Consider the following 20,780-nt stretch of genomic DNA (forward strand, 5'->3'; position numbering starts at 1 on the left):
AAAATTGTTGTAAAATTATGAGATCAGAAATCATTGACCCAGTATGTGCCTGCATGTGGCCTCAGGTTCTCAGGTGGATCCTGTTGGCTGCTCCAAAGTCGAGGTTGAAAGATAAAGGCGTTTTCTCCATCAGGGCTGTGGAACAACCCACCTGAGGAAATAAGACTGTGACACGGACTCATTTTAAATCACTTTTGAAAACCCAGTTTTGTAGATTTGATATATTTTTCATGTGATGTCATGTTTTTGTTTTGTTTCAGTTTTTTGTTAACTTTTTTATTATAATTGTTCATTTATATGTATTGTCATATGTATTTCTGTCATACGCAGGTTTTTTATTTATTCATTTAATTTGAACTCTACCTTGTTTCCGACCTGATCGTGGTTGTCTGGCCTCTTGGTCACACTGCATCCTGCTGATTGTGATTTCTCTTATATAAACTTTGTTTTATTATTATTTTATTGTACGTTTATTATTATTATTATGAATATTATTATGACATGTCCCATCCATGAACATGGTGTCAGTGGGGCAGCAGGTGACCTCATCGATGTCATCGGTCATCCACTTTTGTGTGCTGCTGTTCTTGAGTCAAACTCAATCGATGCCAGAGTAATCGATGAGCGGCTTGAAACAGCTTCTTCCTCGTCGGTGGATTTCCCCTCGTGTCTGTCGGTGCTGGTCCGAACCAAAATGAACACCGACTTGACCTTCTCCTCTCGTCGGTCTCCGGTGGTGTGTTCACGCGGCTGTGTCGCGTCCAGTCAGCCGCTGGCTTCAGCCGCAGGACTGGGTGAGTGGAACCACGCGGAGCCCGGAGGAGTGAGACCCAAACACAACACTTCAGGTTTTATAAGTCGGATAAATAAAGTTTAGTTTAATGATTTGACCACATGAGTTTACAACCCTGGTGCACACAGTTCCAGATCTCTCCCTTCAGGTCGAGCTGTCTGCATCGTCCTTCTCAGATATTTAAAAAATGAAATGTTGATATCTGGAACTGTAGAAAGTCTTATTTTATCAGGGAAGTTTCCAAACTGTTCAACAGAACCTGAAACACTGAACATCTCGATCAGTAAGTTTGATCAAACCAAACACTGTGGCCTCTCAGTGGAGGACATGTTGTTATCATACTCATATTTTATTACAAACTGGAGATCCCAGATGTGGTCTTGTGAGAAACCTTTGGAATTAACATTACAGAGCCCAGATTCACATAATCCAAGTTCAAGATATCTTTTAATTCAAGCTGTCCATTTTAGATATCTCCAATTAACTTTGAACTAGTAAAGATGATGCAGTAGATTTCTCAAACTGGAAACATTGACAGTCATTGTAATGTTTAGAGACGTAACATATCCCAACGCCTCAGGATCCCCAGGGACAGCTGGAACGTGAGGCTGGGGAGAGGGACGTCTGGAATACCTTGCTTGTCAGGCTACCTCTCAGACCTGAGCTCGGATAAGCAGATGGATGAATGGATATTCAGCAGCTGTTGTGTAATCCAACACACAAACCAACAGACTGGCCAAAACCTTAAGCTCGGAGACATAATGAAAGTCCAGATTATTTAAAAAAAACCAAAAAAAAACTTTTGTGGCATTTCCAGGAAATATTTGTCACGAGTTGTTCAAGATTTGTGCAGCTCGCAAACTCAACATGTGAAACATTTGAGTGTCACAAAACTGAGCATTTAAAATAGTTAAATCTGGTGAATCTGTCATGTGTTTGCATCCAGATGTCCTGAAGCGTGGTGGCAATGCGGCCGATGCTGCAGTTGCCATAGCAGCAGCACTGGCGGTGACTGAGCCGTGCAGCACCGGCCTTGGTGGAGACGCCTTCTGCTTGTTCTTCAACGGAAACACCGGAGAGATCCGAGGAATTAACGGCAGGTGGCGTCTCTTCCCTCGCTGCTGCTGTTGTTGTTGTCGTCTTCTTGGTTCAGGATGATTAGCTGAGCCTCTCTCTGTGTCACGCAGTGGTCGTTCGCCCCGAGCTCTGACCCTGGAGTTCCTGGAAGGCCGCGGGTACACAGCAGAGGCCCCTCCTTCACCTTTTGACGTGCTTAATGTCACAGTTCCTGGGGCCCCTGCGTGTTGGTGTGACACCGTACAGATGTTTGGTAGTCACAAGGTTTGTCTGTCTGTAGAGCTGTTTGTGTTTATTTGTGTAACATGCAGCAGGGATTCTTTTCTTTCTCTGGAAAATCCGGGGAAGTTGCAAACTAGTTTCCGTCTCCATAGGCAGTACGAAACAATGATTCATACTTCCTGCTTCACAAGCTTTCCTGTGAGGTCATAAGTGTGTGTTTCCTCTGCCTTTTTCCTCTAGCTGTCATTTCAGGAGGTGCTGAGCGGCGCGGTGGAGCTCGCAGAGGTGGGGTTTCCTGTCGCCAAGGTGACAGCTCACCACTGGGCGAAATGGGTGGCCGCTCTGAGAGATGATGGGAAGGAACTAGGTGGGGACCTCCTGATTGACAGTCATGCGCCAAAATGTGGCCAAGTATTCAGAAACCACGCCCTGGCCAAGACGCTAAAGGTAAAACAAAAATTAGAGCTCATCTTATTTCGACATGTTATGAGAGACAACTGTGCTCGCTGTACATCCTTCCAGAGGTTGTTTAGATTCTTCAAATATGACTTAAACTTCTGTATTGTATGACGATGAACCCAAAGGAATGCTGGGTAAAATACCTTGACTCCACTAAGATATTGGACTGAAAAATAGTAAAAGTCTGACATGGAAAAGGTGATGGGGGAGGGGGAGTGGGAGTGTGAGATTGTTTATTCTGTGTTCACTCTGTTGTTTCAGTGACACATCAATCAAACCTTACCTCACCTGTGTGTTTGTGTATTTGTCTGCTTATGATTCACCATCAAACCCTGCACTGTTTAGTCAGTCTTCAATACGCCCATGAAAACGACACCACACTCACACACTCACACACTCACACACTCACACATTCCTACATTCCTCAGCAATGACAATATCAACAGTGACAACAGAGATAATCCAATCGTTTGTAAATCGCAATTCATGCATGAAACGCAACACAAACTGCTTATTTAAAGAGCATTTAACAAAATAAACAAATGTCCTTTGTTAAATCATTTTTAAAGACAAGTCCACTTCCTTGTGATGAAAAATCACACATTCACACTCTCTTTGTGTGGACGCAATAGTGGACACGTCATTGGCATAATTTTGAAACTCTGGACTTTAGTGGGCTTTTCTCACTGTGGTTAAAACATGTAGATGGACAGAAAGGATGCAATGAGATGGGTTAACTGTTTGAACAGTAAATTGATGGGTTGATGGATTGAACAGTAAATTGATGGGTTGAGTGATTGTAATACTGACGGACTGATGCATCAACAGGAGCTGGGTGAACGGGGAAAACCGGCGTTCTACCAGGGCAGAGTGGCCCAAGCCATCGCTTATGTCATCAGCCAACACGGAGGAGTCATGACCCTGGAAGATCTCAGCGCCCATGACAGTGAGGTCATCACGCCCATAAGCACAGAGTACAAGGTTTGGTCTGCAATCATAGACGCTTATGGTATCAGTACTTTAATAACTTAGTCAGCAGGGTGTATGACTCCATTGTGTGTTCAGGGCGTGCGTCTGTGGGAGCCCCCACCTAACAGTCAGGGACCGGCTGCCCTGCTGCTGCTCAACATCCTGGAGAACTTCCCTCTCAAAGGTAACAACACGGACACACAGCACCGCTGTGAAATTCAAGCAATGGTTCACTAAAGTCTCCCAAATCTTGTTTTATAACAACCCAGATACTTCCAGTGTAATGAGATTGAGATTCTGAGCTTTTCACCTGATTAAGTGGAGGTGATTGGACCCTGTAACGTAAGAAATCCCTAAAAATTGAGCTTTCTTTAAGAAGCACAAGTTGCTGACAACAAAACTGACTCTGTCTCTGTTTAAACTCTTTGAGAAGACTTTATAATTCTCTGTGTCACGTTTCATTTGATGAGACATTTGTATATCTAGCATTTGTATTATCTCTATAAACCAATGTGTCTGTGTGTGTTTGTGTTTGTGTTTGTAGCTATGGGCCATAACAGCTCCGACTACATCCATGTGTTGGTGGAGGCTGTGCGTCTGGCACTAACAGATGCTCTGCGTTACCTTGGTGATCCAGACCATGTGACCGTCCCTCTGGAAACCTTACTGGACAAGAGCTACAGCCGTCAGCGAGCGCAGCTCATTAGCATGGACAGGTGTGGTTCTGTGTGTGTGTGTCTGTTAGTACCAGTGTGTACCAGCCATGCTTTGTTGACTTTAGATAGGACTGTACACTTTTACAACCCCACAACCTTTATGTCCATCCCTTCAAGCCTCATCCCTCCTCCTGTGTGTGTGTGGGTGTGGGTGAGAGAGGGTGTGTGCTTATATTTTGCTTGCAATTTTTAGTCCCTGGTCACAGCTGTAGACTTTGAACCTTAGGTATTTATTAGTTGTTAAACAAACTCATTACAAACATAAAACACTCTGTGATCATGATTAATTAACATAATATGTTGCGTCATAGTTTGTGTTCCAACCTTTGAATTAGCAAGGATGAGTCACAAATACTAATCATACACCTCCGATTCCCTCTCCCTACTAAAATCTTCCCCTGCAACCTCCGATAACTACAGGCCCTTTTACAAACTGCCGTTCCTTTCTAAGATTCTAGAAAAGCTTGTTGCCAAACAATTTCTCCAGATGGAAAAGGGAAACAATATCTTTGATAGATTTTAATCTGGCTTCCATCAAAAACACTGAGACCTCATTGCTCTCGAAATACATTCTACAAACACACGGACAGATTTTGGAATTAGTAGATCCCCTTGAGGATCCACCCTTGGCTCTACTCTGTTCTATAGAGTAGATGTCCTCTGACTAAGTCATTGATGTATGTTACCATCGGTATGCTGATGACACACAACTTCACTGTTAAACCTGAAAACCCTCATTAACTGTTCCACCTTTCATGATTGTCTAGTTTTATGACTAATTGCATGTCTCATAATGTCCTCTCTCAAATCTAATAGGACAGATGTACTTGTATTCAGCCCTGATTATTTTATTTTGGCTCCCTTGCCCTCGATCTCAAGACCCCCTCTAAAGATCTTGGTGTTCTTTTCAACCTGCGTTTGAACCTCACATCACTGAGCCTGTTCAGTGCCTCTTTCAACCAAACCAGTTCCAGCTGACGGAAGCATTGAGCTTCTAGTATATATCCCAATCAGCAATGGAAATGTTAGTCTTTGTAGTTTTGCTGTTCTGTTATTATGAATTGAAGATGTAGATACTATTTTCTATTGAGGAACAACGTCTGATACACCCTCACATTGTGACTAAAGATGAGTCTGAGACAATCATTACCTGCAGCCATTCTCTGGAAAATTAGTGTTGGACACGCCCACTTTACCTTCTATTGTTGAGCCTAATTGAAGAAGTCACGTCTCTCTTGACATCTCTCACTTCTTCTGAACCGGTGAGATTTCAGCTCTTCCTCCGAGGAACAATTATTTGTCATCATCATATCATCATGTGCGACGTCACGAACGCTGATAGACTGTCTCACCTCGCTGTCTGCAAAATTAGCAAGTTTCACCGGATGTCCTACGTTGCCATGACTGCGAATCAGAGCCGGAGCGATTCAAACCCCCGTCTTCTGCAGATGTTTGACCTGAGAGAAAGATTATTGTATCTATTCCCACTACAGCCAGATGTTAACGGGTGTTAGTTGGTTTTTTGACCAGAGATGGGCTGTACCAGCCTGGCCCCTGATGACGTAACCAAGAGGCCTGGTTTCTGTTCCCCCGTTTCTATCCATATTTGCCTTGTCATTGTTTAATTTGACTGCATGCGTGATTAATGTGCATGGGTGTATGCTTGCTGGCATGCAGTTATCCTTGTTTTTAAGTCGGTTTTAAAAAGTACTGTATTATTATGATCATCATTATTATTATCCACTCCTCACTCATTAACACAAACAACAAAATATCCTTGTCTACGCAGTTTCTGTTTACATTCACATAACAAACCAGTTAACTGAGAGAGAGCAGCAAATTAGATATCATGCTCACATGCCCTGAAATAAGATGGTTACTTTAAAACCCGGGTTTACATTCAGCCGGTCGCTCTGCGAACGCTCTACAATGTTTTAAAATCAATAGCAGACAGCGGCAAATGGTTTATTACGTTCACTTTGGACTCAAGGAAAAACTGTTCAAGGTCCCTGTGAACTCACAAATCACATATTTGCCTTGTGAACGTGATATCTCAGAAAAAAACCACCAGGGAATCTTTTCAAATTTAGTAAAAACATTCACTGGTCACTTGGAGTCAAAGGTCACAGAGACCACAGATTATTGGAAGGACTTTTATTACATCTGACACAAACATTCACTTGAATTCAAAGAAGAACTGATAAGAAAAAGTTTAGCTAAAGTCAAATGTTTACTGTGACCCACCAGAAGACAGGATATTGTATATCTTTGATTATAATCTAACATGCTATTATAGTGATTTATAGATTCTTTACTTTCGTTTTATGTCAACAATCACATATTATAAATCTGATAATTACTGGAATTAATGTTCCCTGGAATTGCTGTGATTGTTTTGAGGCGTACAATCGCAGGACGTGAATTTCACGTGTGAGCCGGTATCTTTTTTTCCTGGACTGATGCCAATGTGGAATGGAGAACAGGCTCTGTGACACCAACAATTTAAAAATGTAAATGTTATATTAGACTTCCTTCATGTTGACAGACAATGACTTTTATTTAGCTATTTTAGAACATTCATTAACATTTATTTTATTCACCTTCGTATCATGTCGAGCCACAAAACACCTTTTTAAATGAGCCCCTCATTCAATCAACAAAACAAAAGATAATACCGTTAGTTTTCTGTTGGAGAGGAAAATAAAGTCTTTTATAACATCCTATATAACATTTTAATATATAACCTTAAATTCTGGTCTGATATTTCCCTTTTCTCATATATTTCATAGTAACAATACGACCTCTGGGTTTCTCACCATTAATAATTTGTGTTTTTATCAGCTTGTGTGTGTGTGTGTGTGTGTGTCTGTGTGTGTTTTGTGTGTGTGTGTGTGTGTTTTGTGTGTGTGTGGGTGTGTGTGTTTTGTGTGTGTGTGTGTGTTTTGTAGGGCCATGGAGGGATTGGAGCCGGGCCTGATGACAGGAAGTGACACAGTCTATTTCTGTGTGATGGACAGTGAAGGGAACGCCTGCTCATTCGTTAACAGCACCTACATGGGCTTTGGGACTGGGCTCGTCCCAAAGGATTGTGGATTCTCACTACAGGTTTGAATGGTTAGAGAGGCTGTGTGTGTGTTTTACATGTTTTAGGAATGAATGGTGTGTTGGTGTGTTGTGTTTAATATGACACCACGAACAGTAACATTATTTATATTGTTATATTCTTTGTAGAACCAACGTAGAATTTCCAGACTGGTTCTCAAAAAAGACATTTAAACAATAAATTGTATGACTGAAGGAAAAGGTTGATTCACCGTTACGATGTATGAAAACTCTTTCTGGCTCTTTGCAGAATCGCGGTGCCAGTTTTTCTCTGCGTCGTGACCATGTCAACTGTGTCGCCGGGGGGAAACGGCCGTACCACACCATAATAGCTGCGCTCCTCACTGCCTCTGCAGCCGAATCACAAAAAACACAACTCCTCGCTGCACTCGGGGTGATGGGGGCTTTGATGCAAACACAAGGACACGTCCAGGTACAGAGCGTCAGTTTGTTTTGTTTGTTTATGTTACTGATAAGTCAGAAGAGGAATACTAGTTATTGTGGGATTCAGCTTTTCTGTGTCTAATTCAGTATTTACGTCGGTACCTTGGTTATTCCTGGTTCAACCTTATGTTTGATGTTTCATGTGTTAAAAACTGACACGGATGTTGTGTTCAGGTGTTGCTCAACATGCTGGAGTTCGGGATGGATCCTCAACAAGCTCTGGACGCACCGAGAGTCCACGTAGAATATCACAGAAAAAGTAAAGACAATCCCGGCCAGCACACACCAACACACTCTAAACAGATTTGAGCAGATTTTCACTGTGTGACCTGCAGCTGCACATCACGTCCTGGTCAATGATTCATTAATATGTGAGTTTAGTCAAAATGGTGCAGGTTGGTTCACTTCCTCTTGTGAACTTCCTCCAAACTTTATTTCATTAGGTTATTATACAGCAAACTGTATTTCCTCTATTGGTGCTTGTATAAATACATTATACATAAACACATTACACATAAATACACACATTAATTAAAGAAAAGGATGATACGTGTGTGATGTTCAGTGGTAAATGGATGTTTCATTTTGTTAAAGATAAAATAAAATAAATTACACCAACGTGTTAAAGAAGATGAAATAATATAAAACGTGACAGAACAAGGAAAAAAATAAAATAATATATATATATATAACTAAATAAAGGATTTAGTGAGGTACAGTTAAATTATAAAATCTGATCTCTTATGAACATATCATATAATAGAGCTGTGTCCCATGTTTTATGTGTCATCAATTATTCTGTGTCCACAGCTGACGAGTGGTTGGTTCATCTGGAGGACGGGGTCGACCAGGACGTAGCTGACGAGCTGAAAAGACGAGGCCAAAAAGTCGAGTGGCCAGTCACAGGTACTTCATTGTATTATGTGTATAAGGCAACAGCTTTCTATGCTTGCATAGAAATATCCTCCGCCCAGGAGATTGTGTTTTTATTTCCTGTCTGTTTGTTTGTCGAGCAGGAAAACATTAAAACCACAGAATGGATATCCATGAAACCGGGTGGAAGGTTAGGACATGAGCCAAGAAAGAGCCAGCTCAAAAAAAATCTATTTCACAATGTTCTCTCTATTTCACAGCTCCCTGATTTGCTTCCATGCCAAAATCAATATGTTGTATTAAAGCCCAGGTACCATCCTTCCAGCAAGTTTTGTGGAAATCTATTCTGAAGATTTTGTGTTTTTCTTGTGTGTGTCTGCTGACAAACAAACGTGACCTCCCTGTTACATGTAATTATGAGTTTTCCACGTGAGTAACTCAGAAGTTGATGTGTCACAGATGAGACCATGGCTGAAACAAGGAGGACAGATATTATTGGCTCCTCCTCCCTGTCCTGTGATAGTTCTGGGTGGCTCAAGTTGCTCTTTGGCTTTTTGGGTATTTGCCGTCAGCTGAAAATTCCCAGAGCAACCTCTTTTTTAGCCGTTTCCAGATGTGAACTTTGTCTTTCACATATAAAGAACTTATCCGATGAGACACATTCACAACAAATGGGAAATCTCTGTTTTCCCTCCCTTTGCCTGGTTCAGACGAGGATCACATGTTTTTGTTTACAGCACATTGACACCAGAATCAGCTGTTAAATCTCATTTTAAAACATCGTCAATGAGTCGACTGGATCAGGGTGAATCCTCCAGATAATCTCCTTCTTACATGGGCTCATTCGGACATTGTTCCAAGTTTTTACATGGGGGCTGGGAGGAAAAACCAGAGAGCGCGTCCACAGCAGCTGACTCGGATATTTGTATTCTTCAGTCCGGAAACTTTCAGGAGATTGTCGGGAAGTCAGTCGGGAAGCAGCTTTTGAGGAACGAAGCATGTCACTTAGAGGCTGAACTAGAATTCTGGGCCATGCAAAGGAGGAAATGGCATCAAAACAGGAATGTATCAGTATCAGTAAATCACCATGTATCACTGGTGAATCACACAAGTTCCTCATTGCTCACTTATTATTACTGCAGTCGTTTTAATCTTTACGTTTTATCATCACGTCCTGCAACCATAGAACATGTTATGACACGTGTCACAGCGTGACTCCCAAAGCACGTTACATGTAAACACAATAACTCTGGAACAATACTGACTTCACACGTGCTTTAGTCTGATCTCTGGGTTTTACGTGTGTTCTGTTTTATTCTGACTCTGCTTGTATTTATATATACAACTTTTTTATTTAGTTTCATGCCAATCGTGACTCGGACTCCTTGACCTTCCTAGTTAAATAAATGATAAATGAATTAATTAATTGACAAATGAAGCTACTTCTTATTCATTTTATTATTTGAGGACACTGTTTCCCAAAACAATATAAAGTAAACCTTGGAGAAAACAATTTTAATTTTATATCTAATATGTTGGTATCAATCATTCTTGTCAATCATTAATCTATTTGTCTCAATTAGAAAGAAACTAAATAACTCACGATAACATGTGTGTTCTTTGATGCAGGCTTTCATTCTTGTTAATCTGGAAATCAAATCCAAAATCAAATGGGATCTTCTCGACCCATCACACATCCTTCCACAAGTTTTGTAAAAAATCCATGAATTTGTTTTTGTGGGATCTTTCTTACAAACAAACAAACAAACAAACAAACCGGGCGAACAGACAAAGTGACAGGTTCGTTTACTGTGTGTGCTAGTGACTCGTGCATAGAACATGAGTTTCTTTTCTGTTTCTCTTCATTGAAACACACAGGCCACAAGAGGTCTCAGTTTGGGCGGGGACAGATCATCACATTGGGGGATTGGTGGAATCCATCTGTCAATCAAGCCGAGTGTCCGACCAGGGTGCTGTGGGCGGGATCGGACCCCAGAGCTGACGGATGTGCTCAGGGATACTAGACACATGTACTGACCCGCTCTCATCTCCTCTGACGGTTTGAGTTTCTTCCAGATCTTTATCACTGAGTAATGTTGACTCTGAGTCATGTTTCAGTAAATGAAATCAAACGAGAATGAAACACGTCCTCTTCAGTGCAGTTAACAAGCAGACAAACTGTTCAAAAGGTTTTTTGCCTGGTCAGTCAGCTGATTGATGTTATTACCAAATGTAACTTGAGAAGGATTCAGGTTTATAAAACTCCTAGTGCCTCATTTCATCACGTTCCTTTTTAGACTGAAATCAATATTTGTTCTGTTTACCTCATTTATTTGACCAGATTTGTCCTCTGCAGGATATTGCTTTAGTTTATAAAATCAAACCCTGCACCACATTTCATAGCTTCATTTTAAGATTCAGGTTTTGACTTGTTCTTAACAGAAACAGTGTTCGTCTCTCGGATTAGTTGCTGCTGATCTTGTGTTTGTCAGTTTCTTTATAGTTTTCACTGTATTTTATGATGAAACTAAGGTTAAATCCCGTAATGTCATGATGTGAATAAGTGTCACATTCCTTTTTTTTTTAAATTTTCCTACACTTTAAAATGAAATGTACTGTATGTGTCTCTTTATGAAGAACTGATTCAACAGTCAGTATTTCAAATGACCTGTGGTGCTAAATTAAATGAAAATTACTCTTTTAAACATGTTTTGCAAATGAGGATGAAATGTTTATTTCCTCTGAAGCTATGCTTAGTTCTCACCATCATGAGTGCATCTCTGCTGGTGGAGCTGTAACAGTATTCAGTTCTGTACATAAGCACACGTTTGAGGTACTTGTACTTCTACTCCCCTATCTCTCAGAAGAAAATGTTGTACTTTTTTACTCCACTACATTTTTCTGACAGCTTTAATTACAGATGTCAGTTTAAACCACGTATCTCTAGATGTGTTGATGTTGAAAGTTTTTTTGATGAACTTGATGTGTTGAGAAAGTCACACAATAAAAGAAATTCCAAGTTATCCCTGGAGAAACATTACATATCTTTATATTGATTCAATTCTCTCAGGCTTTCTCCAGATAACTGGCTAATTTACAAGTTTCATACTCAAACAGCCAAATCAATCTTTGCTCATCATCATCATCCATATTTACAAAATCTCACAAAACACATACAGATTATTTCTTTATTCACAGAGAACAGAACAATGTTAGAATATCTAAAAATACAGTATTATCAACAGAAGAAAACTCTAAATTAAAAAAGACTGCACATGCGTGGCTTGTGTGGTAAACAGCTTTTAAGCCACTTAAATCCTCGGAGCAGGCCTCTCAGACGTGTTTCTACTGCCGAGCAAATCGCTCGATGTGGAGACGACGATGCTGGACTTTGTTTCAGCGTTGATCTGCTTACTGTTCCTGGTACCGGACGTTTACTTACCACAAAGAACCATATGTTCTGTCGCCCAAAAACACTGGCTCTGTTTTACATGTTGCTACTTGTCCTTTTTTAATGCAGCTTGTTTGTGGTTAACTGCAGTTTATCTGGATGTGCAGCATTCCGGCCGGATTAAATGTACTTTAAAACTGGGCCACGGCAACACACACTAACAGTGTCTGTGGTTTTCTGACATACAGTAGCACACGCTTGTGTCATGTTGTGACCCATTTACCTGCATACACCTGCTGAGCTGCTGTGTCATTCTGACCTACATAGAATGTTATCATAACGCAAATCTTTACGAGGGAATTTGGAAAATATAAGAAACAATTTGATTCTACTGCCTCGTTGTTCGATGACAAGCTTATACGTGAACTTCTGCCGTTTCTAAAAAAAAAAAAAGTGGAATTTGTTTGTCACCTTGAAATACGTTAATAGAGTTAAACGAAATCTCTACTACATTTAGGCAACTTCAATCTCAAATTTAGACGCATCATCTTTCATAGTTTTGGAAATCTTTCGTTTTTGGACGGTCAATGTGTGAAATAAGAATTTTCCAGATTCACTTTCAGCAGTGGGACCTTGTTTCTTTATATTTTACAGACTAATCACATTCACTGTACAAATGTGTTCTCCATGTAGGAAAGGGGATTAGCAAAGAATGCAGAGATTATGTATTAAACATGTAAATCTGTTGTTATGACTTAGTAATTCTGAGGGAAATTCCTTCTTTAGGGAGCTGATTGAGGCCCTGCTGGCTGTGGGAAACACACACACACACACACACACACACACACACACACACACACACACACACACACACACACATTGACTTGCTAGATTTTTTCCCCATAACTGTCAGCTTCCTTTCTGTGTCATCGTTGTGTCGTGTTACCCCCTTAGTAAAAGAAGCAGCATCTGTTCAGCACTAACACACACACACACACACACACACACACACACACACACAAACACACATTCAGCAGCAAACTCTCGTCATTGGTTTGCGTTTCCTGGCTCCACAGCTGCTCTGACCCTTCCCTCCCCTGCATCTCTTCCTTCGCGGGTCTCCTCTGCCCACTCCACTCCTCTGCTCTCTTGCCTGCGGTCGTGCGTGCGTCCTTTGGGGGAACAATGTGTTGTTCCGTGGGCTTCGCCCGGTCTCTGGGTCTGGCCCTGCTGCCTCTGGCCCTCTCCTGTATCCTTGCCAACCTGCTGCTGCTGTTTCCTATGGGAGAAATCTCCTACATCCAACAGAACCGCCTGGCCAGCTACATCTGGTACTTTGGTGGACTAGGAGGCGGAGGAATCCTGGTGAGTAGAAACTAGAAGAAGCATGTTTTCTGAATTCTTTCTCAGTTTAGTTAGACGCAGACGTCTTCTAGATACGTCATCTAAATCATTTTGTTATATTTATTCTATTGGCGGCTGTTTTACTCAGATTATTTTAACGGCCACTTTAATTTTCTGGGAAAACCAAACGTAGCACATGGCAGCGACCTTACAGACAGCTGACTGCATTCTAAGCTCCAGTTATTCCATTTCATCGCCAATATTTTGACCACACTTCAATTAAGCTCCAAAATATAGTGGCAACTTCAACTTAACAAAATGGAGCCTTCAAAAACCCCAAGAGACTTTAACTGGAGGCAATTTAAAGTTATCAACAATTATTGAAGTTATTTAAAAAAGTTTATTTAGTAAAGTAAAAAAATCAATATGTAGAATTTATATATTTCTTTCTGAATGAGGTTGAAAAACTTTGATTTACTTGTGATGCAGGCACAGGGAGCTGCAATTTTTGAGCGGTGCCATGGGATCAGATTGTCTCGTATTGGCCCCTCCCTTCCTGCAGGTGCACAATAGAAGTGAGGGATTTGGCTCCATGCTTTTAAAACTTAGAAATACAAGTTATGATATATGATCTGATTTTAATTATGACAAAAATAGAGTCGTTTACTAATGAATGAAGAGTGCAGATTAAAAGAGGAGGAGGAGGATGATTTAAATGTGGCGACTTTGTTCCCCTCATCAAATAATCAGATTGGATTATTTGGTGCGTCAGAGGCTGAAATGGGATGAAATGGGTGCAGGTTTAATTGAGGTCACTGGTACCGAGATCAGTCAGAGAAACTCTCGTGAACTAACGATGAGATTCTCAAAACGAGCGACTTTCTTTGAAACCTGCAACACATCCACAGATTGTTTGACGGAGTTGGAACCATGTGACAGAAGAGACTCTGCTGTGTTATGAATTCCCTCTTTTCCTCCCTCATTGTGCAGATTCAGACACTGGTACATGTCGACCCAGTGGTGGCAGGGTCTTTGTAGCCTCTTTAGTTTTCTCACTTCCTCTTTATTATACGGTTTGTATACAACAAGTGCTGCTTTAGATTTTAACTAGATTTTTCTTACTTTGCTACTCAATGTGCACACAACAGAAGTTTTAACTCCTAAAAAAAACTGTTTAGCACCAGTAAGATAATTATTTTGTCTTTAGCACCATTCAGACGGAGCGTGTGTTTGTGTTTGTGCGTCGAGAACAATGCTGTGTTGTGTGAGTTTGCAGTTAATCTGTGTGCTCCACATGCAGCTGATCTGACGGGTTAACACTCCCACTGAGCAGAAAGGTTCTTTCAGTTTGGTCTCAAGCAGGAACAGAGGAGAGATTGTTTTTCTTCTCCAGACGAGATTAACTGAGCTGAATGTTCACTCTGTAGGATACTTTCTTTATTTCGTGTAAGAGGTACAAGTAAAAAGAAAGGTTAGAGCAAGTGAGCATGCAACTGAATATTCTTTATTTGTGTTTGAACATTTCATACAAGGCATTTCTCACCTGCTTGACTTCCTTGTGGATTTTTATTCATCAGGTTTTGAAGAAGCTGGGCGTGACCATATTCATCATTATTTCAAAAACTTGATTTAACAGCAGCTTCCTTTATAAGTAAAAAAATTAATAATCTGAATTTAAGGCCTTAAAAAATGTCAAATACATTAAAACATTAAATCTTAAACATCTTTAGGTTTTAATTATGTCAATATGCATTTAACACTATTTTATTTCTGTTATTCACGTCACGTCGTCACGTGATGATGCTGAAGCTGCTTCATGCAAAAGAGGGATTTTGCTTCATGAACTGAAGGAATATTAATTCTTGTAAATCTGAACTTTACATAAAATATTGAGTTTGTATTGATATCAAATAGGAGAAACAGCAAATGGGAGCAGACCACAAAAAGTCCGACCCTGCGTTGTCTTAATAAGATAGAAATACTTTTACAGCAGGGGAATTCAGAAGTAAATATCCAGTAAGAGCCAATCTCAAATTATAGCTTGTATCTTGGCCGAACTCATAATTTAAAAGTACACTGTAATTACATCAGTTACCTAGTAATTATGTAATTATGTGATAACTTCTCAACTGTCCCATTAACCTTTGCAGAGGGTGTGGGGAGTAACCCAAGAAAGAAGCCAGAACATTTTGGCTCAGATTTGTGTTTTGGCAAATCCAGGAAATGTATTTTTCACTTCCTTTAACATTGCAAGTTTTTTTTATTTTTTTTATTGGATTTCTCTGAGAATAATTCATGGATCTCATTTAAAAAAGAAACAGGCATGTTTAGGAGACTGACACATCTTGAATTTAAAGGTTCAGTGTGAAAGGAATTATTTGCAGATATAAAAATAATCCAAAGTGATGTTTTCACTTGTGTGTTTCATCTCAATTGTACAAATTGTTGTTTTCTTCACCCTAGAATGGGCCTTTATATTAAAATAATGTTTTATATTAACATCGGGGGGGGGGGATTCTCTCTACAGAGGCCGCCATGTTTTTTTTGCAGTCGTCCAAACCTTTGAGTTTTATGAAGACTGAAGCTACCACAGGTTCTCCTTGTAACCTCACCACTAGATTTCACTAAATCCTATACACCAAACCTTTAAATGTGAATTCATTAGGAGTTGTTTTATGAGGAGTGCCTCTCTTTAGTTCTCCACATGACCTCATCTTCATTTCTGTTTCTCCTCCTTTTTCTGACACAACGTTTGCTCGGCTGCCCTCAGTTTTTCCGTCGTAGTCTTTTGTCTTTCTTTGGGGAATGATAGAATGGTAAAGAGTCAAAGAGCAAACCAAACCCCTCTGAGAAAAATCTATCTTTAGCTCCCTTCCTTCCCTCCCTCCCTCGCTCGTATTTCCCCTCTTCCTCTCCTTCTTTCTCGCTGAGCACTTCCCTCCACATTGTCAGCCCTTCTCTCCCTCCCTCTCTCCCTCTCCCCCTCTCTCTCTCTTGTAAAGGATGACGTTTAGCGGGACATCCAGGATGTGAACATAAAGATGCTTATGATATTCGTGTGTGTGTGTTGAACCTTGGGAACTTCCCTCCCTCTGTTAGGATGTGATTTAAAGACAACAGCACAGGAAAGAGGAGGAGAGGGGACGAGAGACACAAACGGATGTAGAGTTGTCTCCGTTAGTGTCTCGGCTGCTGTAACACAGCGTTTATGGAGCCATTGTTCTTGTTTGTCCATCATAATTATATTCCACCATAAATCATGTCTCTTTTAATTCAGCATGTCCTGACTTTATGGTTTTACAGCTCTGACTCAAACTATGTTTTTAGCAACGCACTGTGTTTGAATGTGGTTCCACAGAAGATGAAAGTTATTGACTCTTTCTCTTCCAACAACAGTTCACTAATTCTGTGGTAATATTAAAACTGAGTCCCTGTTTACTGCATCGTTTACTGTATGTGATTTAAGGATTTGAAGGAGACAGATTATGTCTTTGCAGTTTTTCTCCTTCCTCTGTGTTATATAGTTCTTTTGTGTGTAAAACTTCTGTAAAGTAAAAAAATTAGTTTTTAAAAGTTAAAGGGAGTTCTTCTCCTGCACAGGAAACTCCTCATCAGACGTCCTTCCAGGGCATCTGGTAGACATGTGACATCATAATGTCCCACATTTGCATATTACAGGCCTAGCAGCTAGTCACTGGCACGCCCGCTCACACCCAAACATCTCAGCTATAAACACGTAAAAACTATAAGGCTGAAACAGGAACGTAAAAAAAATAAAATATATCTATGGTCAAATAAATTAAACTGTATAGTAATAAAACAATCATTATATATAATCAGTATAAAAAACTATTTCACTTACAGACAGATTAAGATTAAAAAAGCGAAAGGGCAAATCTCGATTTATCTGAAAACACATCCTCGTAATTGTTCTTTATTTTGTCGCTGCACATCATGTCAACGTCACGCATGAGAAAATCATGTGAAGTATTTGTTCAGGAATTGTAGTGAAACCTTTTCCTTTGTGTGTGTTTGCAGATGTTGCTTCCAGCTGTTGTCTTCATCACTCTGGGGAAATGTAGCTGCTGCTGGAATGAGAGTTTGATGGTGAGACGCTTATTAATTAATTTATTATGCTCTAAATAAATAGGTTGGTAATTCAGTCAAGGACCTTGTGCAAGTATGTAGGGTGTGTACAGTGTGTCACACTAGTTGTGTCATAGAAATATGTTTGGCATGTATTTAAAATTGTTTCACAATGTCAAAACAGAATACCCATATATCTTAATGATCATGTTAATATATGTATCTTAATAAGGTAATTCATATAATGCTATCTGACACTGTGAAGTGCAAACTGACAGCTGCTCTCTGGATATAAAGCCAGTCATGTGCTTTGTGTTTCAGTAGCTCTATTCCTGTTTCTTAATTAAAACAATTATTTATCTAATATTTATTTTTCATTTAGCTTCCATTTAGCTGTTTTTATAACCTTATGCATGAAAAAAAAAAACAGTCGTCATTAAACCACGCTGCTTCTTCTTTGTGGGGGTGGAATGCTAATTCTAATCCAGCTATGATAATCCAGCTATTCAACCAGGATCCCATTGTTGGATAACAAATGAATCTTAAATCACATCCACAGCTGCAATGTTTGTGTCTTTAGTTTAGTTCAGATGTTACGTTTCCTACAAAAGGAAATTATTTTGTGTGTGTGTGTGTGTGTGTGTGTGTGTGCGTGTGCGTGTGTGCGCAGCTGTTATCATCTGAGAAATGAAACAGCTGCTTCTTTATAAAAGATGGTCGCACAAATTTCCAGAAAGGCATCCAAACATGTGCGTGTTCTCTGTGTGTCTGCGTTCCCCTAAAGATGTGCGGCTCCGTGCTGGCAGCTGTCGTCGGCCTCGTGGGCTCCGGCTACTGTTTCGTCATATCGGGGTTGGCCTTGGTGCAGGGTCCGCAGTGCTTCACCACGCTCGGATGGTCGTACCCGTTTGTAGACCAGGGGGGCAGGTAGGAAGATTGTTATTGTTATATACTTTAACAGGCTCGTTCAACCTTTTTTTCACTTTACAACTTAAATATGATGATTAACAAGATACCCAACGAATGATTCCTAATATTACACCATCGATATCAACATCAAAAATGAAGTTGACAGAAACAAAATAAATAAATAATAAAAAGTTTAACGACCACTCAATACTCCGTCTCTGTGACTCACTTTTCACTCTCATCTCTCTCTGTGTTCCAGGTATCTGCTGCAGCCAGAGACGTGGTCGCGGTGTCTCCAGCCCGCTTATATCGTGGAGTGGAACGTGACCCTGCTGTGTGTCTTGCTGGGTTTGGCCGCGCTGGAGTTCATCATCTGTCTCCTACAGCTCGGCAGCGGTTTAGTCAACGCCGTCTGCCGGCCCTGCTGCTATAAGCAGGAGTACAGTCTGAATATGTAGACACACACACACACACACACACACACACTCCCACCTGCGCAGACGTACTGTTTGTGCATGTGTACACTTAAAAAAAGCCTCATCGCCTATAGCAACATTTGTGTGTCCGAGTAGAACACAACACACTGTTGAGACACATTTACACACGCTCTGTCATGGACGTCTGACAACCACTTCAGCTGTGTGTGACCATTTTCAAGTCTGCCCCGGGTAAAGTGGCAAAATCAGTTTGCAGTCATTGATGTTTGTGTGAGTGTGAGTGTGTGTGTGTGTGTGTGTGTGCGTGCGTGCGTGCCTGCCTGCCTGTGTGCGTGCCTGTGTGCGTGCGTGTGTGTGTGTGGGCGTGCGTGCGTGCCTGCCTGCCTGTGTGCGTGCGTGTGTGTGTGTGTGTGTGTGTGTGTCCACTCCACAGGAAAAGCAGGATGGACTTCATTTGCTCGGGTGGTGAAAGTCAATTTAAAAAGCCCATATGCAAATGATAAAAAAACAATAATGATGATTACAGTAACAATAGAAATAATATTGTAATGTGCAGGACAATAGTTTGCATGGAGGTAATTACTTTATGTCACGCAACAGCCTGTTAGACATAGAACATCTTGATAAAATGATCACGCCTCACAAATGAATGTAACTACATAAGTTTCCTAAGATGCACTGTTGCAACAGTCGGGGTTCACCATGTGTGTGTGTGTGTGTGTGTGTGTGTGTGTGTGTGTGTGTGTGTGTGCGTGTGTGCATTCGTTCTCAGTTTCACAGTATTTTGTTGTAAATTGTCTTTATTTCCTTCAGATCCTAGTTTAGTGTTAACAGACTTTTTATATATTATTTAGTGACATATTTTTATAATGTGTGTTTCTTTGTGCTGCCTTGAATAATAAAAACAACTGTTTCCATTTCATACATCCAGTGTAATCCATTACGGTGGAGAGAAAAACAATCAGCTGACATTTACACCGAGCTAAGATTCCTCACTGGTGAACAGCAGGTTACGTTCATGTGAGTGTAAAACATAGATTACATCCTGCCTCCTCCATGTTTACAGATGGGACATGGACCAAAGTAAAAAATCAAAGGTTAAATAACGTTTTCTAAAAAATAGTTTCTGTCATTTTAGGTAGTTCTTGTCACTGTGATGCATGTTCAAGTATTTCTCATGGGTTTGGTTTTGATTAGTGAACGTCACGATTGGAACTTGAATTTGATATTAACTCAATAACGTGCAGGATGGCATCGTTCCTATTCGGGAAACTTGACTACTTTCATGCTTGTCACTGGCCACCGCCTTTATCTGTTTGAAAAACAGTCTGTCCCTGAAGCACAATGAATCCTGGGACAGGCTGACCAGCTGTTGGATCCTTCGCTGCTCTGCCTTGGAAATGGGACCGCCTCTCGCTCAGATGTAATCAGCCTTTAAATGCGTGTTTGCTATGTGACTCGCTCTGTGTCGTAATCTATTCTTGCAGTAACATTTGTGTCCTGGAACTTCCACAGTTGCCCTGTTATTGATCAGGACACAAAGTGAGTAAATACGACCCCAGATCCATGGAGACGAACCCCTACAAGTCATGTTCCAGTAAATGACTTTGCTGTCGCAGTGTATGGAGGCAGTTTTTTTTTTTTTAAATCTAGGGTACTTAATTAATTATTGATAAACTAGAATGTCGCTCAGGGAGTCCATACCCCCGCCAAGGCTATCTTCCTAAATTCCTGGGTCCACCTAGATGTGTGAAAATCAGATGTTAAAGTAATCAAACCACTTGTTTGGACTAATTTTGTTTATTTGAGGGACATAATGGTTTCAGGCCTTGTCGTCTTCAACTGGATCAAACGTCAAGAGTTTCTCCAAACAGAACTGCACCAAAGATGGCCGTTTACAATAGCACAGAACATTCCAACAAGTTCCAGCCCGGTGGTGCTGTGATCATGGTCTCCTC

General features: G+C 40.6%; 2 protein-coding genes across 3 annotated transcripts; both read left to right on the plus strand.

The window, feature by feature from the left end:
- The first annotated feature begins 594 nt into the window (after nt 1–594).
- Nucleotides 595–11,695, plus strand: LOC109641599 (glutathione hydrolase-like YwrD proenzyme). Its single transcript, XM_069521498.1, has 12 exons — nt 595–794; nt 1,740–1,893; nt 1,981–2,134; nt 2,333–2,539; nt 3,380–3,532; nt 3,617–3,704; nt 4,065–4,236; nt 7,185–7,341; nt 7,589–7,771; nt 7,957–8,041; nt 8,593–8,688; nt 10,534–11,695. The coding sequence occupies exons 1-12, from the start codon at nt 695–697 to the stop codon at nt 10,677–10,679; spliced, it is 1,695 nt and encodes a 564-aa protein (XP_069377599.1). The 5' UTR covers nt 595–694; the 3' UTR covers nt 10,680–11,695.
- On the plus strand, nt 10,592–19,744 carry tm4sf18 (transmembrane 4 L six family member 18). Of its 2 annotated transcripts, XM_020106108.2 has the most exons (5): nt 10,592–10,714; nt 13,123–13,411; nt 17,429–17,497; nt 18,261–18,403; nt 18,645–19,744. In XM_020106108.2, the coding sequence occupies exons 2-5, from the start codon at nt 13,232–13,234 to the stop codon at nt 18,841–18,843; spliced, it is 591 nt and encodes a 196-aa protein (XP_019961667.1). In that variant the 5' UTR covers nt 10,592–10,714; nt 13,123–13,231; the 3' UTR covers nt 18,844–19,744. The 2 variants fall into 2 exon arrangements, with proteins under 2 accessions (XP_019961667.1, XP_069377631.1); XM_069521530.1 differs by lacking the exon at nt 10,592–10,714 and having other exon boundaries at nt 12,904–13,411.
- Nucleotides 19,745–20,780: the final 1,036 nt, after the last annotated feature.

This window comes from Paralichthys olivaceus, chromosome 3 (assembly GCF_024713975.1).
Source record: "Paralichthys olivaceus isolate ysfri-2021 chromosome 3, ASM2471397v2, whole genome shotgun sequence".
NCBI lineage: Eukaryota > Metazoa > Chordata > Actinopteri > Pleuronectiformes > Paralichthyidae > Paralichthys > Paralichthys olivaceus.

Excerpts from the sequence above, each read along its gene's own strand:
- LOC109641599 (XM_069521498.1), top strand. The coding sequence starts at position 695 with ATGAACACCGACTTGACCTTCTCCTCTCGTCGGTCTCCGGTGGTGTGT. Across the intron at positions 7,342-7,588 it reads ATTGTGGATTCTCACTACAG|AATCGCGGTGCCAGTTTTTC; the intron begins GTTTGAATGGTT and ends GGCTCTTTGCAG. Across the intron at positions 7,772-7,956 it reads AAACACAAGGACACGTCCAG|GTGTTGCTCAACATGCTGGA; the intron begins GTACAGAGCGTC and ends TGTTGTGTTCAG.
- tm4sf18 (XM_020106108.2), top strand. The coding sequence starts at position 13,232 with ATGTGTTGTTCCGTGGGCTTCGCCCGGTCTCTGGGTCTGGCCCTGCTG. Across the intron at positions 17,498-18,260 it reads GCTGGAATGAGAGTTTGATG|ATGTGCGGCTCCGTGCTGGC; the intron begins GTGAGACGCTTA and ends GTTCCCCTAAAG. Across the intron at positions 18,404-18,644 it reads TTTGTAGACCAGGGGGGCAG|GTATCTGCTGCAGCCAGAGA; the intron begins GTAGGAAGATTG and ends TCTGTGTTCCAG.